Source organism: Haemaphysalis longicornis, unplaced genomic scaffold, assembly GCF_048455015.1.
Source record: "Haemaphysalis longicornis isolate Haplotype H1 unplaced genomic scaffold, Haemaphysalis longicornis Haplotype H1 scaffold_1, whole genome shotgun sequence".
Classification (NCBI taxonomy): domain Eukaryota; kingdom Metazoa; phylum Arthropoda; class Arachnida; order Ixodida; family Ixodidae; genus Haemaphysalis; species Haemaphysalis longicornis.
This window is the reverse complement of record NW_027526203.1, coordinates 422761106-422785728: the sequence shown is the minus strand read 5'-3', so window position 1 is coordinate 422785728 and position 24623 is coordinate 422761106. Positions and strand designations below refer to the sequence as shown.

General features: G+C 50.7%; 2 protein-coding genes across 5 annotated transcripts in view; one reads left to right on the top strand and one right to left on the bottom strand.

The window, feature by feature from the left end:
• The window catches only part of LOC144155662 (paired box protein Pax-1-like), a 60888-nt gene extending 44086 nt beyond the window's left edge, over window positions 1-16802 (bottom strand). The window contains exon 1 of the mRNA XM_077687251.1: window positions 16366-16802. Coding sequence (XP_077543377.1) covers window positions 16366-16372 — 7 coding nt within the window. The 5' untranslated portion in view covers window positions 16373-16802. The remainder of the gene's footprint in view (window positions 1-16365) is intronic.
• LOC144155661 (tubulin beta-2 chain-like) lies at window positions 15148-24159 on the top strand. 4 transcript variants are annotated; one of them, XM_077687247.1, is made up of 7 exons: window positions 15148-15176; window positions 15330-15437; window positions 16809-16917; window positions 17281-17391; window positions 17583-18027; window positions 18215-18651; window positions 23367-24158. In XM_077687247.1, exons 2-7 carry the CDS (start codon window positions 15381-15383, stop codon window positions 23546-23548), a joined length of 1341 nt encoding a protein of 446 aa, XP_077543373.1. In that variant the 5' UTR covers window positions 15148-15176; window positions 15330-15380; the 3' UTR covers window positions 23549-24158. The 4 variants fall into 4 exon arrangements, with proteins under 4 accessions (XP_077543373.1, XP_077543374.1, XP_077543375.1 ...); XM_077687248.1 differs by lacking the exon at window positions 15148-15176 and having other exon boundaries at window positions 15220-15437; XM_077687249.1 differs by lacking the exons at window positions 15148-15176; window positions 15330-15437 and adding an exon at window positions 15495-15541 and having other exon boundaries at window positions 23367-24159.
• Window positions 24160-24623: the final 464 nt, after the last annotated feature.

Below are 24623 nucleotides of genomic sequence, written 5' to 3'. Positions count from 1 at the left end.
ATGCGACCGAGGGGGAAGAGGAGAATGGCCCGGAGCAGTGGGTGGACGGCGCTAAGCAGCTCACCTGGGGGGTCAAGAGATTGCTGGCTTGGTGGGTCGTCCCTGCTGCGCTCTGCAGGGTGTTGCGACCGGGCGGGGGCACCCGATCCGAGCTCCGTGGCCTCCGACATACGAGTGGTAGCGTGTATGATGCGAGCGGCCAGCCGCTGTTGCCGCCGTGAAGAAGTCCAGAAGCCGTAGGCTAACGTAACTGTTTACTTCATAGCGAGAGGTGAGCCGAAGCCAAAGAACAATGCCCCGACGGGCGAGGTTACAATACAGGACTCGAGCAGAGCGACAACATCGATTCGCTGCTCTAACAGGAATGAGTTACAACGCTTGGGCAGCTCTATTTATACCCAAAAGCGATAACGGTCAAACGCAACAAGTGGGAACACGCACAACACTCTTTCCAGAGTTCGTAAGCCGTTCATAGCCTCGGGCACGTTGAGTCCGAGAGAGGGGAGAGAGGAGGACTCCGTTGCGATCGACGGGGCCTCTGTGTCCTTGAAGAGCGTGGAGACGAGCCACGCCGCCAGCCGCCGAAGTTTTGATGGGCTGAGAGCGAAGCGTCTGACGCGGCTTGTCGCAACTTGCCACCGACATGGTTGCGCCTGTTTTCGAAGGAGCGCGCAGGGGCTTCGCCGCACAGCCGAGGAGTGATGCGGGGAAGTACTGCGGCGCTGGCCGATTCGTAACAAGGGGTGGCCAGGTTGCAGCCCCGGCTTGGGATCGATGGGACAGGTCCGGTCCACGCCCGGTTTGTCTGGAGGAACCGGGCCCGGGAGGGTGACGTCTGGGGTCCTCTTTTCCATGGCCAGGTGGGGTAGTAGCGGACTGGGAAAGGTGCTGCGATGCGATCTGGGCGTAGGTGGGTGTTCGGCGCTTGGGTTGATATCTCCTGGGGCAGTCCGTTGAGCCGGTGAGATGGGCGCCCCACCACACACGATGCATTGGGCGTGACATGGGTGTTGCTCCGTGGGGTTGACTTGGCCGCACCGGGGGCAACGGGGGGGGGGGGGGGGGGGGGGGCAACTTGGTGCGGGGGCAGACGTCCGGCCTGTGGCCTGAAGACCAGCACAGGGGGCAGGCTTCGGTTTTTCGTCGAAATGGGCGGCAACGGTAGGTCGTTGAGCGATATCGTATCCAGAAAGGTACCCTTGTTCCGTGGAAAAGTATCTGGGCCATGTTCGACGTGTTCAGTCTTTTAGCGTCCAAAATAGGAAGGTCAGGGTTGAACTCGCAAATACTCTTGTAGACTTTTTTTTTATTCGCATTTTTGCCATGCGGCATATAAAGAAAAGATAAGACATTAGGTAGAAAAAAAATACCGGGTACAAAAGCACAGGCAGTCAGGAAATTGATGACCCTGTACAAGTCTAAAGGTAGGCATGGAGTCCGGTCTCGTGTAAAAAGTTCAGCAGCGACCTGCAGTAGCGGTCTTCGTTCACCCACCGGTTGAAGTCCCCCGGTTTATCCCACCGAAGACCAACCACTCCTAGCGCACTGTCCCGAGCTGTTCTGGTTCCTGTGCACATCCACAAGAGATGATTGACATCAGCTTCAGCCGCCGAAGCCGGACACTTGGGGCATGTTGCTCTTCGGTGTCGTCCTCTGGGATATTAAATATTACTCCCGTGACCGTGTTGGACGGAGCGGCCATATGGGCCGAGACCGGGAAAGCCTGGTTCTTGATTTGAAGGGAGGTTATCGCCGCATATGTTCTTGCGCGTTCTTCGGAGGGTGTGCTCACCAGGATATAATTGGCGATCCTGTGCGGTCGTATTTGGTCCGCGTGGCTGAGGGGGAGATTGGCCTGAGTCAGCACTGCGTCGGCAATCGTAGAGGGTGGTAGCGCGGAGACATCGAGACCACCGCGCGGTCTGAGAACGATCTTGACATCCTCGGAGGGCAGAGGGATTAGTGGAGGCGCCCTCGCTGCAGGGCGTCGATGACGTAAGGGCGAAGGCTGCTCCTTGCCGGCATTAGGCTTGGTGGCCGGAGGAAGGTCAGCCTGGCGATGGCTTGTTTGGAGTGAACGTTGGCGGCGGCGGACGTCCGTCCAGTCAGGGTGATTGAACTCTTCGGGGTCCACATCCACCCCCTCGACGAGATTCTCCATGGCGACGCCTCCGACGGGCGTCCGTGGTGGAGAGACCGCGCCGGTTGAGGCGGCGAGCACGCCGGGGCCGAGCTAGGCCTAGTAGGCCTAGCTTTTGGAACACCGTGGTGGAACCTTCAGGCGCCGATGATTTAAAGAACTGAGGTCGAAATCACCAAAAATTGGTGTCGGGCGAACACTCACGTTGTCGGGGACTCGATGGTATGCCACTCAACGCGGTTGAAGGCAGCAGGTACGGTCTGGGAAGAGGTTTTGCCGGAGCCGACGTGGATTGCGTGAGCATCTCTCGGCCCCCTAGCGGAGTGAAACAGCAGAACTGGCGGCCCCTCTCCCTTCGTCGGAGACCGGGCTGTTGCACCTCACATGGATTTCCGAACCCGCTGACTGGCAGGCGCGGATCGTTTCGTCCGCAGGCTTTCACATCCCTCCCAAAGTGGACCGCGTAGCACGCGCTAGAACCCGCGGCAACCGGCTTCGCGAACTCGGCGTCTGTAGCGCGAACTCGGCGTCTGCGCTCTCCACTTCAGGCGCAAACGCACGTGAACTGGCGAGAGGAACAGCACGCGCGAGATCACGCCACGGACGCTAGGCAGAGTGTTCTCTAAGGTGGAGCTAGCCGACGTCGCGCGCTCATCACGAGGCGCACGTTCACGCGTGCTCGATATTCTTTCGTGGTATTTTTTGCGAGCTCCCCACGTGGCGCGAACCCTCGCGCAGGCCTGGAAGACGCCGGGCGTTCCTCACGAGGCGCGTGGTCACGTACGCTCGGCTGGACTGAGTTTCCGGTAACGCTCCTCGGCGGAACTAAAAGGCTAAACAGCTCTGCTGGTGAAAAGAACCCTTCGAGCACACCAAATCCCTTTTTATGAATCGTGAATGCGAAAGCATGTTGAACACCCATGTGCCCAACCACGACCGCTTCGGTATACTGAACGCCGCATATTACTGGGGTGCTGAGGGGCATGCACAGCTCTGCGTATGCCCAGGCGTTGGATAGCAGCGCAGTCCTTTTCTTTGTGTTTCGATAATGCGAGGCATGCTCCATGGAGCGATGCGCAGTCACGTGGGGGGTTTGGGAATCATTTCGCTGTCAAAGAGACCGCAGGCATTTCGGCTAACTTGGCTATTTAACAAAGCATCTGATCCGCTAGTCGTTTCTTGTGAACGCGCCATTATTCTGGCTGATGGCCAGTGGTGCCCAGACGCAAATATTATGTATTTTTGTTGTTCTTTGAGCCCGTATCCTTGTCGTATTTTCCATGACAAAAACATATCAATGCGCGAGCCTTTGCGGCTACCCACCCCGCTGTTTATTTTGTAATTTTTTCACCAGCTCCTTCAGCAAATTGTGCACCAGAGTGTAATGCAACTGAACCGAGAATACCCTGGAAATCATGAACTTTGAAAAAACCATGTTGCATGAAACATTTTTCGGACGCCTCTACATTGCACAAGCATGTTTGTGCGGCGAGCATGCCCAGGTCCCCCCCCCCCTTCCAAAAAAAAAAGAGAGAAAAATTTCGAGAGGTGCCTAAAACTTCATAAGAATGTGGAAAAAGAGAGAAAAATTTCGAGAGGTGCCTAAAACTTCATAAGAATGTGGAGGCGAGGCGAAAGCTTATAGTTGGACCTCCTGTTGATCTGCTGTTGAACGTCCTGTGAAACTTTAATGCTGCTCTCGTCAGGCAGCTGCCACAGCTTTATCCATAGCCGCTTCCTCCGAAGAGCGGCATTTCGAGCTGTTCTAGCCTCTTCTACCGTGGCGTACTCCCTCTTCCGCGCCCGCGACTAGGGCCTGGTGCGTTGCCACCCATAGCAATGTAAAATGAAGCTCTGAGCACGCGTGGCGCCGTACGCAAGGCCCGTCAAGAACATTCTCCGGTCCGTCGCTCTATCTCAGAACCCTCCTCCGGTGCAGCTGTCTCCCTTTTCCCACGCGTGCTCCATTTATGTACCTAACCACGAGACCTTGGAACTGAGAGGTCTAAAACGTTTGCCTTAAAGAAAAGAGAGATTGAAAAAAAAGTATCATTTGAAGAGGCGATTGCTTAACGAATGCAGGGCCATTTCGAACGGAACGCCTGACAGGACTGGTTTACATTTGTGCACCTAAAAAGTGCACATAGAATACACAGGATTTTTTTTTAACTTTTATGCATTATGTACACCATGCGGACTGCAGGCCCTTGGTCAGATGGTCCTTTTAGCACAAATGAGCTATTTCAGAGCCGTCAGGTGTGGTCGCGGCACGGCCATGCGGGGTAATACGCATGAATACATTTGTAGCGGAGCAGCAAGCTCACGAAGTACAAAACTCGCTCCTGGTTGCATCAACGATCAAATCTGTTCAACAATTATCACCCTAAGGCGTTGCGCTGCTGAGCACGAGGTCGCGGGTTCGATTCCCGGCCGCGGCGGCCGCTTTTCTGATGGAGGCGAAAAGCAAAAACGCCCGTGTGTACGAGATTTCGGCGCACGTTAAAGATCCCCAGGTGGTCAAAATTAATCCGGAGCCCTCCACTACGGCGCGCCTCATCGCCTGCGTTGCGTCGGCGCGTTAAACCCTACAATCAATCAATCAATCAATCAACAATTATCACCAAGCCACAGCAAAAAATTACGGGGGATGCTCCTACAACTTCGTAAGAAGGTGAAGGCGAAAGCCTACTTGGGCCTTCTGTTGACCTGCTGTTGAGTCTACTGTCGAACTTCGATGCCGCGCCCGTCACCACTTGACCAGCCCTCACTCCGTAGCTCGTTCCGTTCGCTCGCCATCGCCACGAGCCTCCTTTTCACCCCCGTTCAAGGCGGCTCTGCACGCGCGGCAGCGGCATACCCCCCTCAAGCGTTGCTGTTTCCCTTTTCCGGCGCGTGCTTCGTCGCACTTTCTCAGCTATACAACCATCCTCGCTTTCACTTTTACGGTGCGCACTCGATTTTGTGTGCGATGTGGTGCATTTCACAACGATTTTCTGTGTCTCACGCATTCCATCAATCTATAAGGCTTTTGCCACAAGAAGGGAAAGGGGGTATTATAAGACGCGCTTCTTTAATCACCAGAAAAGCCCTTCAGAACAGAACGTCTCACCGGGACAGCCCCGAAGGCCATTCCCCAACCGCAAAGTAGACGAAACGGGATAACGCCACCGGGATGGGTATGCTTTTAGCGTAAAATGAATGCAAATAGGAAGCACGTAAAAAGCAAAGGCGCTTGTGATGAAATCTGTACTAGGTGCAAGACATGATCGGCAGGACAGCCTCCTGATTGCGCAAAGTAGCTGTTCGTCAAGCATCAACTATGGTCGTTGCACATTGCAGTTCGTTCGCTGCACTTGTAATAAACATGATTTCCCTCCGCGTTTGTTCGACAATTAAGCCACAGAAAAAGAAACAAAAAGAAAAGAGGGGAACTTGTTGGCCGAGTTGGTGCATCTTAGCGAATAAACACGGGCTTTGCGCGAAAATGACAACACATACAGGAAGGACGGGACGAAACGACGGCGGGACGAGGAAGGACGGGACGGGACGCTCGTCCCGTCCTTCCTGTATGTGTTGTCATTTTCGCGTAAAGCCCGTGTTTATCCACCGAAAAGGAGAGGGCAGGGATAGGAGAGACACAGCTGTCTAACCTATATTACAAAGCCCTTCAGAAAAGAATGGCTACCAAGACACGCATAGTTTCGGGTGTTCAACACACTCGAAAACGAAACACTTGAAATACACCAAGAACACGTATACGTTGCACAGCCTCTCTTGATGGTGGCCGTGAAAGGGGCGCGCACCCAAGTTCGTCATCATCAGCGGATTTTGTGCCATCACTACTCGTTGTGTTCTCCCAAAATTCACCATCTCTGCCTCCAGACTGTCAACATAATCAGTGGTGTGGTACTGTTTCTCCGCCCAGAATGCGTGGGTGGCAGGTATATTCTTCACCTCTAAGCGCGCATTTGCTGCACCCTCTTGCATACCAGCTACTTTGTCTTGCGCCACTGAACGTCTTGTGTTCCTTGTACACTAAATCTTTGACGTCACCCCATGCGAGCACTTTCGTATTCAGATGACAGTGGTAGAGTGGCAAGCGTACAACGACGTGCCACGGCCTGCTGCCGCAACGATACAGCCCAGTCGGTATTGGGTTCTGGCAGCGCTGGCGTTTTTAACGAGCTTCATGAGCTCGGCCTTTACCATGTCCTTGGCATACTCGACACCCTTTGCAGAAAGCCTGCTCTGCATCTCCGTTCTGGGGCAGCTCATGCGCGACACTATATAGTGCTGCTGACTTTAGCCTTGCTGACTTCATGGTGATTCACGGAGTGACCGGCTAAATTTTCCAGTTAGCAAAATAGTCAGCAATTTCTCAATGAACGACTTTTTAATCTGGCCTCCATTCATGTCTTCATGATATTCACCTGAACTTTTCGCGAAAAATTTCCCCTGCGCCCTCAGCTAAGCCATTTTCATCGGCGGAAAGAGCCACAATAACCCTCTGGGTTTTTGAAGGCTTGTCGACAGTCAGGATCAGTGCGCCTCTTAAGCAAAGCTTATAAACTGCAGGCCCAAACCCAGCAAACGCCCGGTGGCGTCCCTCTGACCTTCAAGCAAACGCCTCGTGCGCTCAAGGTCAAGCAAGTGAACGTGCGCTTATCCACGCCGACGGAAGCGCCACCGACCCCGCTTCGGCCGCCGACGAATCGATGAGCGGCGGCGATTCCGCAGAGTGTGTTTTGTGTGTGTGTGTGTGTGTGTGTGTGTGTGTGTGTGTGTGTGTGTGTGCGTGTGCGTGTGCGTGTGCGTGTGTGTGTGTGTGTGTGTGTGTGTGTGTGTGTGTGTGTGTGTGTGTGTGTGTGTGTGTGTGTGTGTGTGTGTGTGTGTGTGTGTGTGTGTGTGTGTGTGTGTGTGTGTGTGTGTGTGTGTGTGTGCGCGCGTGTGCGCGCGCGTGCGTGTGCGTGTTGAAAGAGGAAAAAAAGAGGGAAAAGACGAAGCTGGCAGCCGACGTGTGCCTCTCGGGTTGCGGGAACCTCAATCAAGACTGAGTCTAGGAGGAGAGGATGGACAGAAAAGGGGATAGAAAGGGAGAAGAAAAGAGAAAACGGATTATAGGCCGCGCAGCACCGACAGCATTTGCAGCATCATAGCCAGTCCGAGAGCCTCGTGTCCTTTAAAAAGTACACCAGGGTACGTAACGCGTTTTCGCGAATGGAAGGACAACAGTCCTGGAACAACAGGTTCGAAGGGGAGCATGAAGCGTCGAATCGTTCGTTCGCTCCAAGCGGAGGGTTCCGAAGGGTGAGATAAAGGGTAATAGAAATGGCGCATGCCATCAGAAAAGGATTCAAGACGTCGCTCGTTTCGTCAAACTTCACCGCGCTTTCGCCCCTAAGCGGCACTTCGCCGAGTAGCGTCTGTGTGTGTAGTCTTGCCGTGCAACTGTGTGCACGTTCACCGCGCGCTATATCCTGAAAACCGAGCTTTCGCTCGACAAACTTGGCTTAACCGCAAAATTCATGGCTACGGTTACATGCATGAGCAGTGAAAGCTTGTTAATTCGAACTTCAATCATTCGAATTTATGAATCATTCGACTTTACGATTTGGGACGGCTAACCTCCATAAAAGGCTATGCATAAGAAAGCCCCTTAATTTGAACGCGCCACCTCAGATAATTCACACTACGCGCCACCGAGCCGGTGGCGTCGCGCCTGGCACACGGGAAACGCACCCGCTGCGGGCACACGATGCTGCGTCGCCTCCGGAACGGAGAGACGAACTGAGAGCTGTCGTCACCAGGAACAACGACGAGGAGGACGAATACCCCAGTGCTGCCATCCGCTCGGATGTCATAGCCGGATGTAATGATGACCGTCTTTTCTTCAGTTTTGAAGTCGAAGTCGCTACATTTGCTCATTAGTGCAAAAAGAGCTGGCTGACCAAATGCAGACTTCAACCACGGACTTCCTCAAGCATTAAGTTGTTGACATGCCCTGCTGCTTCCAAATCATAGATATTTTTCACTTTCATTAGTTCGAACTCATTCATACTAAGATGGCTTCCCCTGGCGGTTCGAATTGACGAGCTTTTACTTATCGTGTCCAAGACGCAAAAGAAATTTCGAAAGCATGACCCCGTCCACGCTCTAGAGAAATAAAATTCGCTCACACCTTTCCCCGAAATTTTGTGCCACCTCTATGTCGTATACTAAAAAAGATTCACTGGAAATCCCTTCACGGAGTAGAATGACTAATAATTTTTTGCATATTCGTGCGCAGCAGTTAGGCGCCCGATCCTGTGGTTCCATGGCGCCATCATTTCTCGTTGTAACTGAGCAAACGAAGGGGACACCGAAGACAGACGAGATACAACGAGCAGAAAAACGGAGGAGGAAGTTGTGAGGGGGAATGCGGTATGCCGTGGCGGCTCGAGACGCTCCTCAGCGGTGATGCGCTACGAGATAATCGAGAGATTTTTTCAGCAAAGCTTTCTACCTCTACCAGCCAACGGTTGTGCGCCACAAGAAACTCCCAACCAGGCTAAATAACACTACTGGCACCGCCAAGGATCGAACCTGGGCCCGAAGAGAAGCGGAGCGAGAGCCCGTAGTCTTAGCGACTAAGCTACGCCCACACGTGGAGGCGGGGAAGCAGACGCTGGTTTTCATTCAGCGGCTGAGGAGGGGGAGGGTGCTTCGGAGGCGACACAAAATACTTTTTTTTCTGTTACCACCTGTAACAGAAAAAAAAAGTATTGAGTGCCTAATAAGCTTTTTGTGCCTGCCCTAAGCAGCGCTATAGTATTAAACCAAGAGTATAAAACATAGGTAAGATGACATGTCATCACTCCGCTACAAAGGGGAAACCCATGGAGGAAAGAAAAGTTTTTCTTCCTCCATGGGGGACTTTAATGCTCCACACACGGCGTGGGGGTACCCGTCAACAACCAAGAAAGGGACCCGAATCCATGACGCAGCCCAATCTCACCATTTAAGTCTCTGGAACGATCCGCTGCAACCAACCCGAGTAGGAAACAGCGTCTCCAGAGACACTAATCCCGACCTCACCTTTACCCACGGTATCCCGCAGGCGGAATGGACCCGACTAGAGGAGACGTTAGGAAGTGACCACCATATACTACAACTCGAGATAAGCCATCGAAAAAGAACTGTTCGGTCCGGGACAGCAAAACTCACGGATTGGAAAGCCTTCCGTAGCGACCTCAATCCCGGAAACATCGAAGAAATTGACGAATGGCTTTCTAAGATACTTGAGAAAGCGGAAGAGCATACAAAAATAATTCAACTGAGCACAGATACTCCCGCTGTTGACCTTCACCTCTCCCACCTTTGGGAAGCAAGAAGAAGCCTCCTCAAACGGTGGAAAAGACAAAAGCACAACAGAAAACTCAAGCTGAAAATCGCCGCCATCACTAAGAAAGCCGAAGAATATGGCGCCCTACTCTGCCGGCAAAATTGGGACAAAGCATGTGACCAACTTCAGGGCACCCTCAGCACGAAAAGGACCTGGCATATCTTACGAAGCCTCCTGGCGACTACAGCGACAAAAATGCAGCAAAAGCAAGACCTCCAAAAATTAATCCACTCATACGCAGGCACCCAACAAGACATACTAGATGAGATACAACGCAAGTTGACCGGTAACATCCCATCGAGTCCGACAAGTACTGATCCGTACCGTGGCCAGCATAATCCTGACCTCGATCGGCCCTTCACAAAAGCTGAAATGGAGGCAGCCCTGGCCAAACTCACAAGGAACACTTCGCCCGGCAATGACAAGATTACCAATAAGCTCCTCCGTAACCTACCTTCAAACGCAGCAGAAGCGCTCCTAGAGTATTTTAACGTATGCTGGGAAACAGGCGAACTGCCGGCAACCTGGAAGCATTCGGATGTGACCATGATTCCCAAGCCAAACAAGCCTCTACGTATTGAGAATCTTCGCCCTATATCGCTGACTTCCTGTGCGGGTAAACTTCTTGAGCACATGGTCCATGCTCGGCTCACGTCATATCTCGAGGACAACGGCTACATACCGGACACGATGTTTGGGTTCCGACAGCATCTGTCTACCCAAGACATCCTTTTGCTTCTGAAGGAGGACATCATAGACCGCCTGGATCGCCATCACAAGTCCTGCATACTCGCCGTCGACGTAAAGGGCGCCTTTGACAATGTCAAGCACGAAAAGATCCTCGAAAATCTGCGAAGTACCAATTGTGGCCCCAAAGCTTATAATTATGTTCGAAACTTCCTCACCAATCGTACGGCAACGGTGGGCATCGGCAACCTTCGAGGCGAAAAATTCCAGCTACCAAACAAAGGCACGCCTCAAGGTTCGGTGGTCTCCCCGCTGCTTTTCAACATCGCCATGCTACACCTGCCAAAGAAACTTAAGACCATCGAAGGACTAAGGCATGCTCTTTACGCAGACGACCTCACGCTGTGGGCGAGAGCGCCTACAACGGGGAAACAACAGGACTCTCTACAGGAGGCTATCGACGTGATAGTTACCTACTTAGACTCTTGCGGCCTCCAGTGCGCTCCGGACAAGTCCGAACTTCTCGTGCTGAAGGCTCGAACTCGAGGACGGCCACCCAAACTTGTTGATGCGGATCCCAGCGTCACTCTTTACGGAGTGGAAATTCCCAAGGTCAACTCCCTTCGGGTACTGGGTCTTACAATACACAAAGATGGATCGGGTGCAGCTCATCTTCCCAAGCTACAGCAAACAGTGACACAAGTCACCCACCTCGTTAAAAGAATCACAAATCAACGAAGGGGGCTCAAAGAACAAGACACCTTACGGATCATTCAAGCATTAATAACCAGTAGGATGACGTACGGCACCCTTTACTTAGCCTTAAAAAGCGCTGAAATAAAAAAAAAGGACATAATGACCAGGAAAGCAACCAAGACTGCTCTGGGAGTCCCTTTCATGGCATCCACCGACAAGCTGCTTAAATTAGGCGTACATAATACGTGGGAGGAGATGGCCGAAGCCCACAAAGCCAGCCAACTCGAACGCCTCAAGCTCACTTCTACAGGCAGAGCAGTACTCCGCTATCTCAATTACAGTGAAACATACATCGCGGACACCGACGAAAAAGCAAGACTACCATTGGAACTTCGAGAGGCCATCTTTGTAGCACGCATACCACGTAACATGCACCCCTCTTACCATAAAGAAAGAAGAGAAGCAAGATCGAAGGCACTCCTGCGAAAATATGCCAAAGATCCCAACACAAGATACACAGATGCCGCTCGATACCCAGACCACACTGCTTTCGCAGTAAGCGTCACGGACCAACGAGGCAGGGAACTGGCGTCGGCAACAATACCGGCTCGTAACCCCGAAACGGCGGAAGAAGCAGCCATCGCCTTGGCAATGACAACCTGCAGCGACCGAGCACTGATATTCACCGACTCCCAAGCGGCATGTCGGAACTTCCAAAAAGGACGCGTGTCCGCGACAGCACTTAAAATCTTAAAGACGCGCCCCCAACTTCCTGACGCCTACGTCACCTGGATCCCGGGGCATGAAGGGATGGCGGGAAACGAAGCAGCGCACGCTGCAGCCCGAGAACATACAAGCCGGGCCTTCCTGCCACCCAACATCCGTGCGGCAACGGGCGCAGAAGAGGTACCCACTACCTATAGGGCAATATTGGAGCACTACCGACTTGAGCGGAGGAGATATCCCCCACCACATCTCGATCTCACCAAGGAAGAAAGTGTAATCCTTCGTCGCCTCCAAACAAACACATATGCACACGGAATAATCATGCACCGCATTTACCCCACGCAATTCCCTTATCTCTGCCCTTATTGTGATATACCCGACACCTTGCCGCACATGATCCTGGAGTGCCCTTGCGAAGACCGCCGCCCAGACCCACCTGTGGGTAGCCAAGCGTCCTCAACAATACAGACTTCCGCACCACAAAACAATGCAAGCGCCCATACCACCGGTGACCACGACGTCGCTGAAAAGTGGGAGGCGCTGCTCGTCTCCGAGGATCCGGAGAACCAGAAGAATCTGGTGAACCGGGCGAAGACGGCAGCCACCGCCAGAGGTTTCCTGGACTGAGGAGACCTACCACCTCGGACCGGCAAGGGCCAAGTCCTAGCTAGTCTTTTCAGACAATAAACGTTTATTTCTCTCTCTCTCTCTCTCCTCCATGGGGAAACCAATAGCAATCATCAATCATCATCAACAACATGAAACAAGGGCGAGAGGTAGAGAGTGAGAGAGATGACGCAGTAGCCTCGCGTGCCTCCCTGCCCTCACCCTTCGAAAGACGCTCCTCTCCGTTTCCTTTCTGCCGACCGCGGCCGACGCACGGCCGGGCTACTGCAGCGGCGTCCGCCGCTGTAGCCCGGCCGTGGCCGACGCTGCTGCGTTCGGGACGGCGCCACCGCGAATCCCAGGTAACGCCTGGCAGAATCTCTGGTTTCACTCTTTGTAGAGCCACGTGTGTGACTTCAAGTGACGTCGCATGGGCGATTGTTGTAGGTGCCGTTTACAGCGTTGCTTTGCAACCACCTTCACAGCGTGGACTGGAGCCATTTTTTTTATTATGAGGTTTAATGCGCCGACGCTACACAGGCGATGAGGCGCGCCTTAGTGGAGCGCCCCGGATTTATTTCGACCACCTGGGGATCTTTAACGTGCGCCGAAATCTCGAACACACGGGCGTTTTCGCTTTTCGCCTCCATCAGAAAAGCGGCCGCCGCGGCGGGGAATCAAAACAAAATCAGCAGTACAACGCCTCAGTCAGTGAGCCACAGCTGCAGGTGAATCGAGAGCAGAGGCCACCGAAGAAGAGCGCGCAGAAAAAAACGGAGGATGAAAGTATGGCGAAAGTGTGAGGGGTGAGGCTGGCATGCAGAGGATTGCGCGAGGCATGGTCTCGTCCGTACGTTCGCTGATGCGGCGATCACTTCCTTAGACGTAGCAGGAATGCGCCGTCACTGAGAAGACTGCAGTTCGCGCTGCGCAGAAATTTCGCATTAGTGAGTATCGTAACCACCAGCCATTTTTTTTATTGTAAAAACGCTTTATAAGATCGATTCGATGCGTTGTTTTCGTTAATAGTGGTGATTTGGTATCCTTTATGTCGTCTTAGGTTCGGGGTACAGCCCATGAGCACGTTCAATTAACGTTCTGCATCGGCCGAAGTGACGCCACACATGCCACGTGGGGAGCGTTAGCCATCAAGCGTTTGCAAACACACGACCGGAAAGCTCTAGTTCGGAGAACGAGCTTTTTCTGAAAGAAATGGTTGGACGGTGTGACACATCTCTATGGAAGCAGCCCAGCTTTGTGCCCCAGAAAAACGAAAGCACCAAGAGCCAATGGTAGTCCTGCGCGCGGCAGGCCTGGGGGAGTGTCCGGCGAAAGAAAAGAAAGAAACGTGCAAGGGGTTCATTCTCTTGGCAGAAGTAACACAAGGGAGAGGACGTTAGAGCTGCCCGATGTAAATTATTAGGATAGGGGACACCACAGCGAGAGGCCGTCAACGAAACTTCACACAAGTAAGTTTGACAGAAACTTCTTTTCCAGTGAAAAGTGAAGTGCCCAAACTCAAGAGAAGTGTGAAGTCTGATCAGATGCATCTTGGGCCAACAAGTATTGACTGTAATGGGCAAGAGCGGAAAGTATCTCGGTAACAGGTAAAGCCAATACCATCTTAACCAGATTATCTGTCACATGTCTATACGGTTGATTTTTGTTTCAGTTTCGAAACATCAGTGCGCTGTCGAAGTTTTAGAAATTATGTTGAAGAAGCTTGCCTTTAGGTACAAGACGCAGTCTCGAAACGCACTGCTTAGCGATGACGGCGCACATCGTGCAATTTCGCCTCAGCTATACTTGCGCCAGATCGACGAGTTGCGATGCCGAAGTTGGGGGATTTACGAAACCGCAGATAAAGTCACGAGACATTCCACTCTATGAAGGTGGATGACCAGCGAAGCTTTCTAGCACCCGACATAAGCAAATTTTATTCTCTCGAGGGTGGACGGCGGTCATCCCTTGAAAGTGTTTTGCGTCTCGGGCACGATACACATGCAATCGTAGCCATAAATTCTGCCGTGGTGGAACGCGGCTAAGCCAAGTTTGTCGAACGAAAGCTCGGTTTTCGGGACAGAGCGCGCAGTGAACGCGCACACAGTTGCACGGCAATACAACACACAGACGCCGCCGGAGCAGTGCCGCTGTAGGGGCGAACGCGCGGTTGTCTGATGCGGCCAGCGCCTTGCATCGTTTCCTGATGGCACGCGTCATTTTTCTTTCCCTCCACCTCCCTCTCAGGAACGCTCTTCTTGGAACGAACGAGCTACTAGACTAGACGGTTTCACCCAAGGATCTTACTCTGTGGTTTCACCGTTTAATTGGGGATTCGCCACCGCGATAGGTTCGGTCGGCGGCCGAAGCGTGGTCGGTGGAGCTTCCGTCGGCGCGAAGAGCCGCACGTGGGCTTGCTTGACCTTGGGTGCACGAAACGCTTGCTTGAAGGTCAGGGGAACGGTACCTGGAGTTTCCTGGGTTTGTACCTGAAGTAGTAATAATGTATTGACCCGCAGGGGCTCGAACCCAGGCCGTCAGCGCCAGTACCCATAACGCCAACTCAAGGCCACAGAGGCCGAACGGCGCGCTCTTTTTAGCAGTTGCTCAATAGAATAGCGCAGCGCGCGAAGTGACCTGTCACGTGATTGGGGGGGAGATTATGGAAACGCATTAACGGTCAGGTTCGCCTTTCTTTTGCTCGTCCCCCCCCCCCCCCCTTTTCTAACGATTCTAAAGTTACGTTCCTTCGACTCCCCTGTTTTCGTCTTGGCTAACTGAATTCGTTGACTAAACCAAGTTCATCTTGACAAATCCAGCAAAGCGGGTACGTGTCATTTTTTGCGCGCCATCATCATGACCATTATCATCATCAAAACTCGCCAATCAGTGCATTGGGAGTGGCGAGCTCCAATTGGTGGTCGACGCCTGTTAAAAAAGGTAGTGGCAACAATATCATCATCGTCGTCATCAAAACTCGCCAATCACTGCATTAGGAGTGGCGATCTCCAAGCGATTGGTGGTCGTGGCTCGTGTTAGACGATAAAAGCAGGCTAAGTCCGGTCAGCGAGTTATTCCGCATTTTTTTTTCAGCTTGTATTGCAACGGCTCCTTGTTCATCGTCCCGGGTCTAGGTCTTCCAATATGCGAGAAATCGTCCACATTCAAGTCGGGCAATGCGGCAACCAAATCGGTTGCAAGGTAAGATAACTGGATTTTGTGCCGGAAATTGGCTTCCTCCGCGTCGATGTCAGGTGGTGCTGTTAGGCCTAACGTAATGGCTCGCGGCCATGTTCATTCCGCAGGTATCAGCTGTCTTTGATCGACTCCTTAAATAATCTGATGAATGCATGCTTTTTCACAATCTTGCTTAAATCCACATTTTGTTCGTCGTCTTGCGCCATAGCCCCGAAGAGGAGAGAAACTATCGAAAGTCGCGCCCGTTTACGCCCGTGCCGGCACGATGACCCGATAAACTATCGAAAGTCGCGCCCGTTTACGCCCGTGCCGGCGCGAAGACCCGATCCTGACGGTACGGCAGCGACGTTTAGCAGCATATCTTTGCGTGTGTTTTATTAGCCGCAATTTTAAATCGAATTCCTGCTCTCTCTCTCGATTTAAACATACCCTTCTTTTTCACAGTAATTCCTAGTGGTTCGCACGCGCAAGGCGACGTTTGTGAGCTGCGATTTGACGGTGCCCCCGCTTATGCTTTCTAACAGCGAAGCTGTACTTGGTCGATGCTTTCGTGGGACGAGGCATGATAACGCGGGCATAGCGATTGCAGAGGGCATAGCTTAACGATGAGGGAGAGCAAGCGTTGGCCAGCGATCCCTGTATTCAGCCACCCAGCCAAAAATTAAATATTCCCATGTAGGCAAGGGCGCTTCATCGCCTCATTTATCGGACCATCAGTGATTAGCTATATCTCATGGTTCGACCAAATTAGAGAGTATTAGAGCATTGCTGTGGCTCTTTCACTGAAAAGTAGATGCTGCAATTTTAAACTTCAACTGACACAACGGCCGTGCATGGATAAAATTTTTCGGGGGCCGTCTTGTCTTCCAGCCCTTGCCATACAGTGGCTTTCCACGCGCAGTGTCAGCTCATCAAGGGCCTTCTCACTTACCGTACATGAAAGTGGCCCGCCTTTGTCCCCTGAATGGCCTGCACGGGGGAATAACGGGGGATGCAAATCAAGAAGCTAGCCGGCTAGTGTCATTTCATAGTAGCGCAACTTTATCAGATCGTGACTTGGTTGCGCTGGCTTCCTGACGCTGCGGAGGGAATGGTGTGGATGGAGCTGTTCATGGAGCAGCTCATGCAGTGCTTATATGGGTTTTATTCGTGGTTGAAAAGTGAAGCAGACGACCTTACCAGGCACCTTACCAGGCTCTTTTACCCCCAAAATCCTGTGCCTCGACGCAATTGGGCTGCTTTTGTCATGCTCTGTAGTTTTGTAGTTGGCTGTCACGTAGCGCCCCCTCGAACAATTTGTTGCGTCATTTGAGCTGCATATTCACGCTTCTGTGCACACTTAAGATCCTTTCACACCCTTCTACTTGTGTGCAGTTCTGGGAGGTGATCTCGGATGAGCATGGGATCCTTCCGAATGGCAGCTACGAAGGGGACTCTGACTTGCAGTCGGAACGCTTGAATGTCTACTACAATGAAGCCTCTGGTAAGGGCTTCTGCTCTCCATTGTCCTTTTGTGCACAGTGTTTCCCGTACCCCAATTAGAAAATATTTATTACTCGGCTTACATAGCACAATACAGGATGCTCCCCCAAAGCTAAGAAATTTGCTTGCTTACTTTACTTACAAAGAAAGCTAAAGTGGTGTCACAGAGTATTACATCTAACTCAGCCTAGTTTGTGCCCATCCGTGCTGCACTTACAGTGGTCAGGATTACATGGCTGGTCCAGATTCATTTTTCCTCTCCTGTTCCAGGCCCCTTTTGTCTTGCTATATCCCCGATTGGCAGTGTTTGTGGCCTGTGCACATGTGTTCTTGAGCTGACTGCGCGCCTGCTGTTTTGCTTTAGGAGGAAAATACGTGCCACGGGCCATTCTGGTGGACCTGGAGCCTGGCACCATGGACTCTGCGCGGTCTGGACCTTTTGGCCAGCTCTTCAGGCCCGACAACTTTGTCTTTGGTGCGAGCTCCAAGCCATTATCCTTGCCTGCCCTATTAATCATATGGGCTAGGTCAATTGCTGCACATTTAATCACCACCGTTAACACTTTAAATTTTCATATTTGCCCTTTTCTATCCTGGCTGACATGCTCCAGAAATGCAAAATTGCTGCTTCAGCCTGAGGAGTGTCCTCGTTGTGGGATCTCGCAGGCCAGAGCGGTGCCGGCAACAACTGGGCCAAGGGCCATTACACCGAGGGTGCCGAATTGAGCGATCCTGTCCTTGATGTGGTGCGCAGAGAGTCCGAGGCGTGCGACTGCCTGCAGGGCTTCCAGCTAACCCACTCCCTTGGCGGGGGCACGGGCTCAGGCATGGGCACCATGCTCATCTCGAAGATCCGGGAGGAGTACCCCGACCGCATCATTAACACTTTCAGCGTCGTTCCTTCTCCCAAGGTCTCCGACACGGTGGTGGAGCCCTACAATGCGACCCTGTCTGCGAACCAGCTGATTGAGAACACTGACGAGACTTTCTGCATCGACAACGAGGCCTTGTACGACATATGCTTTCGCACGCTGAAGCTGACCACTCCGACCTACGGGGACCTCAACCACCTTGTGTCGGCCACCATGTCGGGTGTCACCACCTGCCTCAGGTGGGTCCCCCTGGAGACGGCTCAATCGGTTCTTGCTTCCTTCCTTTTTACAGTGCAGTCAGTGCGCGAGTATTAACGAAGTTTTTCAATCAGAGCATCTTCTTGGTGTCTGCACCTAAATGCTCTTTCAGAACTTCAACTTTTGGGTCCCCCAGCATCTGACCCCTTCCATTTGTAATGCATGCAGGTTCCCAGGTCAGCTGAACGCGGACCTGCGCAAGCTGGCCACCAATATGGTTCCTTTCCCGCGTCTGCATTTCTTCATGCCCGGCTTCGCCCCGCTAACCGCCAGGGGCACGCTGGAGTACCGAGCCCTGTCGGTGCCTGAACTGACTCAGCAGATGTTTGATGCCAAAAACATGATGGCGGCTTGCGACCCCCGCCACGGCCGCTACCTGACCGTGGCGGCCATCTTCCGAGGCCGGATGTCCATGCGCGAGGTGGACGAGCAGATGCTCAACATTCAGAACAAGAACGCGTCCTACTTCGTGGAATGGATCCCCAACAACGTCAAGACGGCGGTGTGCGACATTCCACCTCGTGGCCTCAAGATGTCTGCCACCTTCATCGGCAACAACACCGCCATTCAGGAGATCTTCAAGCGCATCTCTGAGCAGTTCACAGGTATGTCCTGGCTTTCACGGCGTGGTCTGTTAGCCTAATTCGTATGTAGGGCGTACATACGTGGGTGGAAGTGCTGCGCTATTTGCGCCATGCTGCGCCAATCTGCTCTTCCAGCGCCATCCTGCTCCAAAAGGCAGTATTGCGCCAAAACTGCTCCACAGCAGCGCCGCATGATGTGAGGCAACTGTGAGGTGATTTGATTGATTGTAGGGTTTAACGCACCGACGCAACGCAGGCGATGAGGCGCGCCGTAGTGGAGGGCTCAGGATTAATTTTGACCACCTGGGGATCTTTAACGTGCGCCGAAATCTCGAACACACGGGCGTTTTTGCTTTTCGCCTCCATCAGAAAAGCGGCCGCCGCGGCCGGGAATCGAACCCGCGACCTTGTGCTCAGCAGCGCAACGCCTTAGCCACTGAGCCACCGCGGCGGGTGAACTGTGAGGTGATGTTTAATGCCAGTCGCGTTCAACAGGGAGCAGTAGGGACTCATCCGTTCAGCTGTCATTCACAATGTGGTGCTTGGGCAAACTCCCTAAAGGAATAATGCTCGGAGCTGAGTCACTCATCACAATTTCCCGGTCCCTTAATTTAAGTAGCGGCGTGGTTTCACGGGACTTGGGGGTGACCTGGGGTGCGGGTGATGCGCGAACTTTGCCCTGAAATGCAGCTTCACCGCATAGCGCCATGATGAATGAGTCAGCACCAGCCATCATTGCCATCTTTCCGCTTAGTGTAGAAAGCAAAAAGAAAAAGTTTTATCGTTCAGTCGGACCCTCGCCATTTTATTTTATCGTGAATGTGCTTGCCATTCCAAGGGTTAGCCACCGTGCCGTGTTGAACAGGATGAGATAAGCGCGGACAGTCTGTTGCGCTAGCAGCTATATGCAAATAACCAGCTCCGTAGGTGTGTCTTACCCAATGCCGCCTGTTTCTTGTGTGTGTGTGTGGGGGGGGGGGGGGGGGAGAGAGGCATGTTACATTCCCGTTATCCCTCCAGTAAGCCTGCTGTTCACGCTCGAAAAAACAAGTTGATACACACTGGTTTGTTACGTGGATATACATGACAGTTGTACAGTATTTTTTGCTTAGATAGAAAGTATAATATATTTTTTTCTTTGTTTTGTGAATAGGAACACTTAACTGTTTTTCATTTCTCTGGACTAGTCAGGTTCAGTCGAGCTGGATTACCTCATTTCCTCTTTAGTTTCTTTTCCTCTTAGGTGCAAGAGAGGCCATTTTGCCTAGCTCTGGTGTTCTCTTGGTTGTTTTCATGACATCGCTTCTCTTAGTTTTTTTGGGGGTGATTGCTCTGTCAGCTGTGGTGTCTCAACTCTTTCGTTACCGCGCCTATTCAAATTGTTCAATTTGAATGATACCTCAGGAGCCCCTTTTCGGGGCGTTCCAGGCATTTCTGGAAAAAAAAATCGGCTTTGTTTTTTCATTTTTGCAGCAAAAATGTGATTTTTGACATGCGTTTATCACCTGGGTGTGGAGAAGGGGGCGTTGTCATGACGCGTCACTGCTACCAAAGAAGGGATGCCACTCGTAATTACTCTGCATCAGCATTTGGTTTTTATCAGGGCACGAATGGTGAATCAGGAGGCGATTTTCAATTGTCAGGTTTGCACTCTCAGTGATGTGACTGGGTCGAGTCATTTTGGAGCAGCTTTTGGAGCAGCCAAAAGTAGGTTTTGGAGCAGCCAGAACAAGCATTAGGATTTGAGAAAGCACCAAAAGCAGCATCCTGGGCACACAGAAATGTTTAAACAAGTAAAATGCCTGCGGTGCTGACGAGTTTGTCGCACAAATGTCTTTTAACAGTGATGATGAACTGCCTTGAAGACAAGCGCCGAAACCCTTTTATGCGAGTGTGTACTTTCACTACACATGAGCCAACAGATCATGAAAGAACTTGAGTGTTAGTTTAAAAAATGACTATCTGGATAGCATTCGATTCGGTAGGCTACAGAACTTGTGGACAGTTTGATGTACATACAAAAAGTTAGAACATTTTGAAGCTGGAAGCAACTACATGGCAATAAAACACATTACTAGATCCACTGAAAACGCCTTTGAACAAGTTTAAGGGGGGGGGACACTGCTCTTAAAGCAGCTTCCTTTAATTGTTAAATAAACTTTGTGAAACTTGCCAGTCTTGCTGCTTTTTTTTCCACTGATTTCAAATATGGCACTACTTTCCGAGTAGGTCAATCAGTTGCCAAGATAATTAGAGATAATTGGCCATTTTTGGAGGAACAATAGACATAATAGTGCTACTCACATAACAGTAATTTTTATATTTTCCAATACTATGAACCCTAGAGAGTGCAACAAGAAAATTAGTTTTTTGATGCACCGCTTGGAACTAATTTTACAGCTGATTAAACTTTGGTGTTTGAAATGGGCACTCAAAATGGTTCCTTGCCACTGGTGCCACCAAAGTTTAATGAACTGTAAAACTATTTCTATGCGGTGGATCAAGAAACCGATTCTCTTATTGCATTCACCAGGGTTCATAGTATTGGAAAATATAAAGATTACAGTTATGTGACTAGCACTGTTTTGTCTATTGTTCCTCCAAAAATGGGTAATTATCTCTAATTATCGTGAGAACTAATTGACCAACTGAAACAAAAGTCACATATTTGAAATAGCAGAAAAAGCAGCAAGGCTGACAAGTTTCACAGAGTTTACTTAATTAGAAAAAGGTGTTTTAAGAGCAGTGTCTCCCCTCAAGTAAGCAGAACTTATAATGAAACAAAACAGGAAATTGTGCTAAACCCATGTTTCTCTGGTAAAATATGCTTCAAAGTGGAACTATCGTGACTGGTCCAATTTTTTTTTTTTGTGCCATTTTGTCCAGTGCTGCTGCCATTCTTGTTTTTCTCCACATCGCGTGCTTGTCCCGAATACTGTGCTGGCTGTAAATGCAAGGTCAGTCATTGACAAGATGTTTGTACGTCACGTGGGGACAAATTGGCGCCTCTAATATTGTAAACCGCCGGATGTGTTCCAAGGAACTACCCAATATTGCCCATTCTGAAATCAAGGTTGGGCTTCGCCACATGGCACAGGCACCACGGGTGCCAAGATTTTTTTTTTTTTTAATTTGACAAACAGTTTCGGGCAGCTCAACATTTTTTTCTAGGACGTGTTTTTGAAATGTTTCCCTACAAAGTGTATATTCAATTTTTTCTACTATCCGTGGTTTGTTATAGACAACTCTTTTTTCATGATTTTCTTTGACAACTTGACAATTTTGATTTTGATAATTTTTTCACATAAAAACAGTTAAAAAACTAGTGTTGATGGAGAGGGCGGTAAATTATCTGCAATTAGTGCCTAACTAATATTTTTAGCAGAACAAAAAGAGAAAGTATATATATTTCTATCCTGTCAAAAAAGTGGTCTTCTCAGTATTGATCGAACGTTGAGTAAAAGCCATTTGAATTATTGTATTTACCAGAAAGGAGAAATAGCAAATAAGTGATATTTGAATCTAGAAATCTGCTCCAAAACAAGCGAGGTGGCATGTCGGAGGCAGGAAGAAAGGGGTAATCGGCGAGTTCTCTGCTGGTCGCCAACGTCCTGAATGACTTAACGGCCACTTTACAGCGACTAGACTCGCACTGCTCCAAAATTCTCCTTTTGGTGCTCCAAAGCTGTTCCAAAACTACCCTTTTAATGCTCCAAAGCTGCTACAAAACAGCATTGTTCCTGCTCCCTGAGCTGCTCCAAAAGGCTCAAGCTCACTTCCACCCCAGTATACAGGGTGGTGCTTCACACGAAGGTCGCGTTTTGTGGTCTATTTTGTTTGACAGCGGGAACGACGGTACTTAGCTGGTTACTCTGAAAATAAATAAAAACGATTTTCGCCTATGGGAAAATGGCGGCTGATTTGGACGTGCGAGCCAGCGCAAGTTCATCTTGGAACGACGGCGCCACCTGGGGTATGCAGAGCAAAATGCATGTTTGGGATTCACGGTTGGAAGGAGCCAAATGGTGCAGCAGACGATCAGAAAATGCACCTAGGAAGGAGCCAAATGAGCTAGCAGACGATCAGAAAACCCGCTTCCACATTTTCTGATCACCTGCTACACCATTTGGCTCCTTCCTACCGTGAATCCCAAATCTGGGTTTCTCTCTGAATACCCCAGGTGGCGCCGTCGTTCCAAGATAAACTTGCGCTGGCTCGCACGTCCAAATCAGCTGCCATTTTCCCACGTCGTTGTTCCTGGTGTCAAACAAAATAGACCACAAAATGCGACCTTCGTGTGAAGTTTGAGCGCGAACAGAGCGGCAGTTCGTTCAGAAAAAAATTTTAGTGTTCCAATTATCGTCGCACCACCCTGTATAACCAAAGGTAGCGCGCACATTTGTCGTTCAGGCAGTAGCCTGCACAGGTGCACATTGCCTAAGCTTTATGTAGAAGCTAGCACCTCTCGCTCATTGCTAAACGAGGGCTACTTTTAGAAATGCAATTAGTCCTCCAAACGTGCACCTCTATATGTATTTGTGCTTGTTTCAGTTTGTCTTAATGCACTCTTTTTTGAGGATGCTCATTCAGCATTTCCCAAGAGGTGACATTAGTTGCATTCATGGCAAAAATATTCCTCAACAATCGGACCTCAGTGCGCCAGCTACCAGTGCTGTTACCTTATAACCCCCCCCCCCCCCCCCCCCTTACCAATTTCTCGTGTTCTAACTATGCAGCCATGTTCAGGCGCAAAGCTTTTCTCCATTGGTACACCGGTGAAGGAATGGATGAATTGGAGTTCAGCGAGGCCGAATCGAACATGAACGACCTGGTGTCCGAGTACCAGCAGTACCAGGAGGCGACGGCTGATGATGAAGGAGAGTTCACGGACGAGGACCCGGAACTTGCACAGGCCTGAAGTGCGACCACCTGTTTGCAGCTTTTTTTTTTTTTTTTTTTTTTCGTGTGTGTGTGTGTACGGGTGTGTGTGTGTGCGGGTGTGTTTGTAGCTCCTTTTCATTTTCTTTTTTCTGCCTACCTCTCTTTGTGCCAATAAAGTGTCAACTTCTTCATCGTGTATGTGAGAGTTGGTGTGAACATGGCCACCAGTCATAATTATACTCCTAATTTCAGGGAAATCTGTTTTAGTGGGAAGCAGAGGAATGCATCCTCAACCAATAAGTTGCTGCCTCTCCTACCCATTCCACTTCCCAAGACAATTGAAATAACAGAAGCTGACCAGGCCAAGAAATAGTTCTGTATTCTGAACAAGGCTTCCATGCCAGAAGCCGAAACGTCGAATATTATGGACTTGTCAGCACAGGTCTCGTGCACTGCACGTCGCTTGCGGCACAAAATTCTGAAGGGGATGGATGAAATGTGGCAAGCACGACGAGCACTGCCTGCCATTGGTGACGCTTAACTAAATTTTTTTTTCATATGCTTTGAATGTAAGCTGTCGATTACATGTCGCACAGCTGGAAGATTGAGGGCGCAAAACTAGTTGTCTTGCCAGTACACTATGCTAGAGCGGCAGTGAGGAGCACCCAGGCTCCCATAATTGCCCCACCATGCCAACGGTGTGCCTGCCCCACCCCCGTGCACTTACGGCTTTGTTCAAAGTTTGCATGTTTAAATTACTATGATTTCTTGAAGTAGCTCCCTTATGGGTGCTGTCATATTTTAGAGAGGCCAAACAAGCATTAAATAAGTTGTACGGCGTTTGTGATTATTTCAGGGATGCTTAGCAGTCTCAGACGATAAAAAGGAGCACAGGCCCCTTTAAAAGGACTGTGGTCTTGTGTTCCCCCTGTCAAGAGCTCAGTGCTGATACTTTATTGGCACTGGGCCCTTGCCAAGGGGCACACAAGATAGCGAAATAAAGACAGGGGAGGTGTTCAGCGTGCAGAAAACAGAGAACTAAAGGGCTTCATAATTTCAGTTAACCAATCAACGTGGCATACTTCACATTGCCCCTTAACCTCATCCTCTCC

What these genes read in the sequence shown, in the direction of transcription:
- LOC144155661 (XM_077687247.1), top strand. Translation starts at nt 15,381, where the DNA reads ATGCGAGAAATCGTCCACATTCAAGTCGGGCAATGCGGCAACCAAATC. An exon ending in GGTGTCACCACCTGCCTCAG is followed by an intron (nt 18,028 to 18,214) that starts GTGGGTCCCCCT and finishes TAATGCATGCAG; the next exon opens with GTTCCCAGGTCAGCTGAACG. An exon ending in CATCTCTGAGCAGTTCACAG is followed by an intron (nt 18,652 to 23,366) that starts GTATGTCCTGGC and finishes CTAACTATGCAG; the next exon opens with CCATGTTCAGGCGCAAAGCT.